The sequence below is a fragment of the Carettochelys insculpta genome, chromosome 22, assembly GCF_033958435.1.
Source record: "Carettochelys insculpta isolate YL-2023 chromosome 22, ASM3395843v1, whole genome shotgun sequence".
NCBI lineage: Eukaryota > Metazoa > Chordata > Testudines > Carettochelyidae > Carettochelys > Carettochelys insculpta.
Window position 1 is genome coordinate 4472461 of NC_134158.1, and position 10236 is coordinate 4482696.

At 57.7% G+C, this 10236-nt stretch overlaps 1 protein-coding gene across 2 annotated transcripts; it reads right to left on the reverse strand.

The window, feature by feature from the left end:
• Positions 1-914: 914 nt before the first annotated feature.
• LOC142024792 (uncharacterized) lies at positions 915-9080 on the reverse strand. 2 transcript variants are annotated; one of them, XM_075017014.1, is made up of 3 exons: positions 8933-9080; positions 8087-8289; positions 915-3089 (listed from the first exon to the last, which is right to left on the reverse strand). In XM_075017014.1, the coding sequence occupies exons 2-3, from the start codon at positions 8274-8276 to the stop codon at positions 1501-1503; spliced, it is 1779 nt and encodes a 592-aa protein (XP_074873115.1). In that variant the 5' UTR covers positions 8277-8289; positions 8933-9080; the 3' UTR covers positions 915-1500. The 2 variants fall into 2 exon arrangements, with proteins under 2 accessions (XP_074873115.1, XP_074873114.1); XM_075017013.1 differs by lacking the exons at positions 8087-8289; positions 8933-9080 and adding an exon at positions 3358-4653 and having other exon boundaries at positions 915-3086.
• Positions 9081-10236: the final 1156 nt, after the last annotated feature.

A 10236-nucleotide genomic window follows, 5' to 3' on the forward strand; every position in this document is an offset into this window, starting at 1 on the left:
TGTCCCTAAACCCCCACCAGCCAGAAGCTTGGACTGCAGGGAACGGGTAGCAGGAAGTTGCCCTGTTCTCTTCATTCCCTGTGACCCCGGGTGGCTGTTTGAATGAGAGCTGAGGTCAGTTTCTGGCTCAGCACCAGGCTTCCAGTGTGACCGTGGCACCGCTCTCACTTCACTCTGTGCTGCTCTTCAGCTTCTTTCAATATGAAGCGGCTGAACAAGGGCGAGTGCAGAATCCCGCACTTCCCTGGGGTTCGTCCAGCCCAGCACCACTGGCTGGGGACCGCCTGGCGAAGGGAGAGGGCTGCAGAAAAGGCCCTGGGGATCACAGCGGCTGAGAGCTGCATGTGCAGCAAGAAGGCTCAGGGCGTGTGGGATGACGCTGGGCGGGGCACTGCCAGCAGAGCCAGGGAAGGGATTATTTCTTCATTCCGCACCAGCCAGGGCACAGCTGGAGCTCTGCATCCGGTCACCCTAGTGCTCAAATTCACAGCGCGAGAATATCTGCATCTGATTGTCAGACACACCCAGCAAGTGGCACTAACACTCACCCCTCGTTTAACAAGTGCTTCACTTACCAGTACTCACTAACACGAGGGGGACACACTTACCACTGTTCACTGTGCGATTGGACTTCCCCACCCATACGAGCCAGCCCCCGGCTCCCCGGCTGGGGTTAGGGGAGACCCACAGCCCTGCAGTTGGAGCTGAGCCGGCTGCAAGGTCCCTGACTGGGGCTGGGGAGCCCCACAGCCCGGGGCTGGAGCTGATTGCTTGGGAGAAAACTCACTGGTTATTGGCAGGAGCTACTGTTCGGGCCCCGGGCTGGGGAGCAGTGGAGTGGGTGGGCCTGCATCCCCCTCCCCCACCCTGAGAGAAGTAGCCCCTCCCCTCTCCCAGCCCACACTGCTTTGGTTGTGTGTCTGTTACCGCACCTGTGCCAGGGCAAACCACCGGTGCACTGGCTGTTCTGCTCAGCCCTGCTAAAAGGCAGCTGGGCCTTGCTGACTGCTCAGGGCAGGGCTCCTACGCTGTGTTGCTCGGTTTAGGGGACCTCCCCAGGCAGCGACCACGTCAGCACATCTCCACGTCAGCCGACATTGATAACAGTGAGTGTTGCCAAAGCAAAGAGAGGAAGGAACAGAGCAATGATCACTGCCGCTGCCGTGCCCGGGGCGCAAAGGCGACGACAAACACTGCCCAGACAACGGCAGAGGAACCAGCAACGTTTGCTCATCTCATTTGTACAGGAAGTTTTGCATCGTTTTACTTGCCCAGGTGCCTTTTTAATTCCATCTGTTCCCATGGGGATCCGCTCTAGAGTCTCTGCGAGGGAGTGTCTGTCTGTCTGTCTGGGTCTGGGCTTGTCCATTGGTCGAGAACTCCTAAATGGTAAGAACCAGGACCACCCACTCTGGTCTGCAGCTTTCTCTTCTTGTAACTTAGAGCCAGGCTGGGGTGTGGGTGTGCCAGGGAATGGATGGGCTGCACCGGGATGGCTTCTCAGGGGCCACACAGAAAAGAGACGACCACCACATGAGAAAGGGGTTGGCTGGGGATGCCCCCTCTCCGACTGAAGCTTTTCTGGCAGTAAGAGCAGTCAAAGGGTTTCTCTCCTGTGTGGCTTCTCCTGTGTAAAACAAGGCATGACCTCTGTCTGAACCTTTTCCCACAGTCAGGGCAGCTATAAGGTCTCTCTCCTGTGTGGATTCTGTAGTGACTTCTAAGAGTTGAGGAGCATGAGAAGTGTTTCCCACAGTCAGAGCAGTGGAAGGGTTTCTCTCCAGTGTGGGTTCTCTGATGATCAATAAGACCTGAGCGCAGCTGGAAACTTCTCCCGCAGTCAGGGCAGCTATAAGGTCTCTCTCCTGTGTGGATTCTGCAATGACTTCGAAGACTTGAGGAGCATGAGAAGCTTTTCCCACACTCAGAGCAGTTGAAGGGTTTCTCTCCTGTGTGGATTCTCCTATGCATAAAAAGGCATGACCTATATCTGAACCTTTTCCCACAGTCAGGGCAGTTATAGGGTGTCTCTCCTGTGTGGATTCTGCAATGACTTGTAAGTTTTGAAAGCCGCACGAAGCTTTTGCCACAGTCAGAGCAGCGGAAGGGTTTGTCCCCGGTGTGGGTTTTCTGATGGTCAACCAGATATGAACGTTGACTGAAGCTTTTCCCGCAGTCAGAGCAGGGAAAGGGTTTTCCCCGGGTGTGGATTCTCATATGTTTATCAAGGCCGGAAACGTCACTGAACCATCTCCCGCACTCAGAGCAGTTGAAGGGTTTATCCACTCTGTGAATACTCTGATGTTTAACGAGGTTTTCACTCCTGCTGAAGCTTTTCCCACAGGCAGTGCAGTGATAGGGTTTCTCTCCGCTGTGAATTACCTGATGAGTGAGAAGGTGTGAGTTTCGCCGAAAGCTTTTCCCGCAGGCAGTGCAGTGATAGGGTTTCGCTCCGGTGTGAATTACCTGATGAGTGAGAAGGTGCGAGTTTCGCCGAAAGCTTTTCCCACACTCAGAGCAGTTGAAGGGTTTCTCTCCTGTGTGGGTTCTCCTATGTAAAACAAGGCATGACCTCTGTCTGAACCTTTTCCCACAGTCAGGGCAGCTATAAGGTCTCTCTCCTGTGTGGATTCTGTAGTGACTTTTAAGACTTGAGGAGCGTGAGAAGCTTTTCCCACACTCAGAGCAGTGGAAGGGTTTCTCTCCAGTGTGGGTTCTCTGATGATTAATAAGACCTGAGCGCAGCTGGAAGCTTCTCCCGCAGTCAGGGCAGATATTGGGCTTCTCTCCTGTGTGGATGGTACAAAGACTGTTAAGACTGAAGCTTCCCCCACAGGTTTTCTGTTGTTCGCTCTCTTCAGTGTTTCTCACGCCTCTGCTCCCATGGCTGGAGTTATCCTGCCCCTCCCCTGCATGGTTTCCCTGCTGCCTTTCTGAGCTACGCTGACTCTCACAGGTCTCTCTGTGCTCAGGACTCGGAGAAACACGACCTTCAGAGCTTCCCAGGAATATCCCACAGGAGGCCACTTGCTCTGGTTCTTCCAGCTGAAGATTCTCCTCCTTGTTCTTGAGCAGCATCACCTCACCTGCTGGGACACAGAGAGAACCAAACAGCTCAAAGGAAAACTCTGAAGGGGAAATGCAGCCAACGGCTGATGGAAAGACTGAAATAACATGAACTGAGCTGCTCCTCCTTCCTCACAACCCTTCCCCAGAAGAGGGACCCCAGCCCTGCTCCCACCCTCTGGCTGGAACTGAAGACAGGCTGAAGGCTCAGTCAGTCTGGATTAAAAGGCCCAAGTGACATCTAGGAGGACACGGAAATCGGTTTCTGAGTCTCTTTAGCTCACTGCTCACCTGTGTGGGGGTCACTGATGATCTCCCCTTTCTCAGCGCCCTGGAGATCTGGGACGCCCAGCGCCTCCCCTCGCTCCACCCAGGAGATCACATCAGCTTTGGGAGCTGGCAATCCTGCTTGGGGAGCAATTAACCAAGTGCTGATCTTGTTCAGGAAGGTCCAGGCCATTACTTCTTCCAGTCCCTGAATCTGAGCCGCCCACCCAGAGAGGCTCCTTCCCCACCAGGCACAGGCCGGGCTCTGGATGGTACAAGATCCCATGTCACACTCACCTGGGGTACAGGTGCCTCACCCCTGCCTCGGGAATGGCCCAGCTCATTCCTGGGGGAGCCGAGTGCTCTGCTGCACTCTCTAGGGTAGAACTCAGCCTCCCCCTTGACCTGTTCCACCCCCCGCATCCCAGGGCAGGACAGGACCACTCAGCTCAAACAAGTCACTCGATTTGGTGTTGTTTTTGTGGATAAAACTAACACAGCTACGCCCAATGCCTGGCACCAGGCAGGCACTGAACTTAGCCACGTGGAGCGGGAAGCCATCATACCCATGAAAAAACCTGCACAGATACAGACACCATCTTCCTCGCCAAGTGCAAATGGATGGACGTCCCACCCAACGGGCTGAAGGTGAAACACTCACTGCAACCGACACACTGCAGGGACTGTGTCGAGAGATTGGTCGCACACTCCCACAGACCTGAGGAACCACCTGTTCAGCATCCTGTGCAGCAAACAGGGAAACATCACAAGGAGCTCTCAAGTCTGGAGCTTCTCCTTAAAACCAGCCTCCCACACAAACACCCATGTGGCTGGACTTTACTGAAAGGAGACAGGAGAGTTACAACGCCCGCTGCTCTTCTCTACAGGACTGTAAACTCTCTCACCTCCTACTTGCCATTTGGGGCCACAGTAGTGGTACCCGTAACTCACCCGGCAACATTGTCAATCTATCCAACTACACACACAGCCCAGCAGAGGAGTCTGTGCTATCTCAGGGACTCTCTTTGTGCCACACCACCCCCACAAACATGACACAGTTCTGTGGGGATCTGGAACCCTGCCCCAGTTTTGCCAGGAATACTTTCAACAAGACTCAGAACAGCCCTGCAGGCACCATCACACCTCGAGTACAAGAAGAATTCTGCATGGAATCCTTCCTGGCAATCAAAACAACAGACTGGACGTATACCTAGAGCGCTTCCGCTTCTGTGCACAGGCAGAAATTGTGGGAAAGCGACATCGCTTGTCCCAGGACCTGAGCCGTGCGGAATGCAATGTCACCCACAGCCTCAGAAACAGCTCTGGCGTTGTCATCCAAGAGGCTGGAAAAGGAGCTGCTGTTCTCATCATGAATAGGTCAGACCATGAAAAGGAGACTCCCAGGCAGCTCTCCAATACCACCTTCTACAGGCTACTGTCATCTGATCCCACTGAGCAGCACACACAGAAACTGCACCGTCTGCTCAAGACACTCCTGACAAAAGCGCAGGAACAGATCTGCACAGACACACCCCCAGAGCCCCAAGATCCATAAATATAGACATTCTGGAGGCACCATCAGCTCAGGCATTGGCGCTCTCATTGCAGCCTTGTCCAGCTGTGGGGACTCTCGACTCAGACCTTATGTTACCAGCACTCCGAGCTCTCTCTGAAACACCACCGACTTCCTCAGGAAACTGCTAGGCACTGGTGATCTTCCTGAAAACACCATGCTGGCCTCGGCCTCCATGGATGTAGAGGTCCCTTACACAAAAAAACCCACGTGAAGATGGACTTCAAGCTGTTGGGAACAGTTTCCCTGATGATGCCACGGCCCAAGTGGTGGCAGAACTTTGAGATTTTGTCCTCACCCACAAGTATTTCAGATTTGAGGACAGTTTATACCTTCAAATCAGTGGCACTGCAATGGGCACCCGCCTGGCCCCACACTGTGCCAACAATTTTATGGCTGACCCGGAACAACTTCCTCAGCTCTTGACCCCTGGTGCCCCTCCTCTACTTGAGCTACATTGATGACATCATCATCATCTGGACCCACGAGAAAGAGGCTCTTGAAGAGTTCACTGTGTTATCAACAGTCTCCACACCAAGAACGTCAGCCTGGAATGGTCCACACAAGAGATCCACTTCCTGGACACTACTGAGCACATAAGTGATGGTCAGATTAACACAACCCTATACCAGAAACCCCAGGACCGCTATGCTACCTCTATGCCTCCAGCTTCCATCCAGGGCACACCACACGATCCACTGTTTACAGCCAAGCACTAAAGGTACAACCACGTTTGCTCCAATCCCTCAGACAGAGGCAAACACCTTCAAGACCTTTACCAGGCTCTCCTGAAACTACAATACCCACCTTAGGAAGTGAAGAAACAGATTGACAGAGCCAGACGTGTACCCAGAAGTCACCTGCTACAAGACAGGCCAAGCAAAGAAAACAACAGAACACCACTGGCCATCAGCTACAGCCCCCAACTAAAGCCTCTCCAATGCACCATCAGGGACCTACAACCCATCCTGGACAACGATCCTTTGCTCTCACAGACCTTGGGAGGCAGGCGTGTCCTCGCCTACAGCCAGCCCACCAACCTGAAACAAATCCTCACCAGCAACTATAGACCACAACACTGTAAATCACAAACCACACCATTCCACATACCTCCGTGCCATCTCTACCCACCAATGACACTACCACACCTGCTTAACCCAGGGTTAACCCAGGGTTGTGAGTTCAATCCTTGACGAGGCCATTGAGCAATTGGGGCAAATAGATGTCAGAGACGGTGCTTGGTCCTGCGAAGAGGGCAGGGGACTGGACTAGATGACCTCCTGAGGTCCCTTCCAGATCTACATGTGTATCTCCACTTATATTCTAATTTTATTTTAACCAGCGGAGCTTATTCGCCTGCACATCTAAACTGGACAGTCTCCATGTCAAAGAATAAATGGATGCAAATCAGATACCAGGAACAGTAACATACAAAACCTCCTGGGACGCTCAGGAGCAGATTTAAAAGTAGCCATCCTGCAATGTGAAAATGTCGAAAGCAAACCTCAAAGAGCAACTGCAGAGCTGCAATTCATTTGCAAGTGTGACCCCATCTATTTAGGATTGAACACAGACCAGGAATGGCTGGCCAAGTGCAAAAGCAGTTTCTCTGCTCTGGCTTTCACACCGCCACATCAGCTGCTGGAAATGGGCTACATCCTCCATGACAGACTTGCTCTCATTGACTCTGGCCTTCTTCTTTGGTGGGACTCCCTCCTCTTCTTGTGCCTGTTTACTTCTACTGGCCTCTGGAATTTCCACTTGGTGCATCTGGTGAATTTGGCCTTTCCCACAAAAGCTGATGCTCCAGAACATCAGTTAGTCTGTAAGATGCCACAGGACTTCTCTGTGTTTCTGCTGGACTCAAAACGTGAGCTCAGTGAGGGCTGGCAGGGCCGAAACCGAGGCCCGCAGACACGGCTCAGACTGCAGCTGCCACAGGGCAGATCACTGGAACTTGGAGAGAGAGGCTCTGGCAGAGCTCTGGCTCCCCAAGGGCTCTGTCCACAAAGCTCCTGGCTGGGACCTGGTTCCTCCAGCTCTTTGGCTCTGATGAACTACTTGAACCAGCAGGAGGCAGAGGAAGTTGTCCGAGTCCCGGGCTGGCTGCTTCAGACACTGCCGAGGCTCCTGTTCTGCGACCCCTGCTTGCCTGTGGCTGGGTGGGCCCTGCCAGCGACCCACAAGAGCTGCTGTTCCTGCAGCCGGCCATGGCGGTGTTTGGCTGTGCTGCTCTCTGGGGGATGTGGCTGTTGTTGCAGCTGGGCTCCCTCTCGACTGCCTCAGTTCTACTCTGCCAGCAGCAGCTTCTCTGCGTAGTTTACCACTTTCCTCCTGCATCACGGCCTTGTTGCTGACTCACTTTCCAGCCGCACCCAGTGCGTTTCCCTCGGTGCGGGAAGGAGAATGGCAGAAGTGCAGCTGGAGGGGGTTAGTTACATCTCCCATCTCTGCCTCCCCCACAACCTCCTGCTGAGATTCTAGCTGCGCTTTTGCCTTCACAGTTTTACTACCCACTGCCCAGGTTTGGCCCCACCAGCTGTCACATGACCTAGCTGGCACCTCCCAACTATCTTCAAAACCCCCAATATCAATGCAGGCCGAGGACACTGGATGAGGTGTGTTATGAGACCTACGGGGAGCAACATTGCATCCAAACTGGGGCACACGTTACTCATAACCGGTTTGTCCTGCGTCTGGTACCCACCAGTGACTTCTGAGAAAGCAAACTACTGTACATGGGAGAGCTGGTGTGTCTGTTTGGGAATTTGTGCTTGATTGTTCAAGAACTCCCCCTAAATGGTAGGTGCTAGCAGGGGTGCAGTACGCTGTCCCCAGGGGTGCCCTACAGGCATGAAGAGCAGCCGGCCCCAGCCCCACAGCTCTGGTACCTGCCGTTCCTGCCTGGGCCCCTCCACTCACACATCCAGACAAGGCAGATGGTGGGAAGCACACGGAGACCTGGGCTGTGGGAAGAGCAGCACCACTGCCATGTCCCTGAACCTGCTTCCCCTGGCAGGGACCGTGGAGGGGACAGTCTCTCACAGGGGAGCCAGTGATTCCTGGGGCTCACACCCCTGACACTGGGGACAGGGGCAGGGAGGGACCCTGAACCAAAGCCAACCCAGCTGCTGCGGAGCCCACACAGCCTGTGACACCCCCAGGGACAGGACTCCTCACCCAGCCAGCGCACGGTCTGGTAATTCTCCTGCATCACCTCCCTGTAGAGGGCTCTCTGCCCCGGGGCCAGCAGCCCCCATTCCTCCTGGGAGAAACACACAGACACCTCCTCCAAGGTCACCAGCTCCGCCGCCACCGCCATGTCCTCGCTCTGTCTCTGCAGGTCCGGGGCTGCTCTGGAGCCAGACATGGGGGCTCTGCACCTGGCAGGGGAGAAGAGCAATGGAGACATTTCAGACAGGGATAGAAGCCGCTCCGCATCCCCCGGCTCCCCACACTCGCTCCCTGGGGCACACGTGCTGCACACGCACATTTGGGGAAACGCTCGAGTCTCTCAGAACCACCTCGCACAAGTCAGATCCCAAATCCGTCCTCGTTTCTCTCCGGACGCGGCCTGAGCTCCAGCACTGCTGCGCACTGGAGTGTGTCCCACGGACACGTCACGTGGTTAGTGACACCCCACGGGGACAAGCCCGGAGGAAGGGAGCAGCCCCGCGTCACAGCCCCCGCGGCCGCCCCCGCCCCCCTCTCCTCTCCGGACGCCCCGGAGCCGGGCGGGGGCGAGTGCGGGGCGCTGGGGCGGCGCCTCTTTGCTCCCCGCGGGGCCCAGCGCCGCGAGCCGCCCGCAGCACGAGGCGAACCAGGCGCCGCTGCGAGGGGGGGGGGCGGGGCGGGGCCGCGCGGGCGGCAGGACGAGGCGGAGCGGCCGGAGAACGGGGCGGCCCGGCCGGGACCAGGGGAAGGCGCTGGCGCGGGGAGGGGGGGCCCCGCACGGAGGGTCCGAGACACAAACGGGGGGTGGGGTGGAGTCACTTCCCGGCCCGGCCCGGCCGGGCCCCCCCTCACCTGGCGGCGGCTCGGGGGGCTCCGGGCAGCCGCAGGACGTTCCCGTCGGACCCCGGTTAACCCCTCCGCTGCCGGAGCCGCACACGCGGCCGGCGAGTCCCAGCGCGGCTCCCCCGGACCCCGCCCGCCTCCAGTAGGAGCTGCGCCGGCCAGGCTGAGCGCGGGGGCGGGGCCAGGGCCGGTGGAGAGGAAGTGACGTAATCGGCAGACAGGCCGGAGGGGGGAGAAACCCCCCGGCTCGCGGGCGGGGTCGGGACCGGAGCTGCAGTAACGCCCCTTCCGCGCCCGGCCCGAGGGGTTGGGGGGGTCGCTGCGGGTGGGACCGGCCCGTGGGGGAGGGGCAGCGCCGGGCTCTGCTCACACCCACCCCCGCGGGCGGGGCCGCTCCAGCGCCGCCGAGAACGTTCTGGGGCGGGGAGAGGAAAAACCCTCCGGCTCCGGCTCCGGCCCCGCCCCCCGGGAGAGGCGGGAACCAGACACGGAGCTCCGCCCCCAGCCTCGGGCTCCAGCGCCACGGTGGGGGGCGGGGCGTTTGTCCCCCTCAGCTCAGCCCCCTCCCCCGGGCATTCCCGCGGCAGCGCCTCGTGCGGTCAATGGCCCCGCCCAGCTCATCCCTCGCCCAGCGCGGGCCCGGCGCGGGGGCCAACCGACACCCCCACCCCTGCGGCAGCGCCTCACCGCAACCAGCGTCCTCTGCTGCAGCCCAGTTCCGCGCGCTTTTGTATTGCCCCACCCCGCTCCCCCATTGGCTGTCATCCTGCCTCCCCGATCCGCCATTGGTCGTTAGAATAACCAATCCCCGTCCGATTTTGAGCAGTTGGCTCGGCCCTCCCTGCCATTGGTCGCCCGTTCTGATCCCGCCCTGTGGACAAGAATGTCAATCCAGGCAATCCTCACGACTATTGGCTAGACCGAGCCAATCTCGTTTCCTCAGTGGCCAAAAAATCCTAACCTGTCTCGCTATTGGCCGTTAGCCACAAGAGTCCGCCTTCCCCTCAGCTCCTGCTCAATCCCTGGAGGGACCCTTCTGCTGGCGTCGGTCGCCCGGGCTCAGGACAGGTTTGGGGCGGGGCTGTGAGAGCTCTGGGTGAGGACACAGGCTGTGGGCGGGGCCGGGCTCAGGACAGGTTTGGGGCGGGGCTGTGAGAGCTCTGGGTGAGGACACAGGCTGTGGGCGGGGCCGGGCTCAGGACAGGTGGGGGGGCGGGGCTGTGAGAGCTCTGGGTGAGGACACAGGCTGTGGGCGGGGCCGGGCTCAGGACAGGTTTGGGGGCGGGGCTGTGAGAGCTCTGGGTGGGGATACA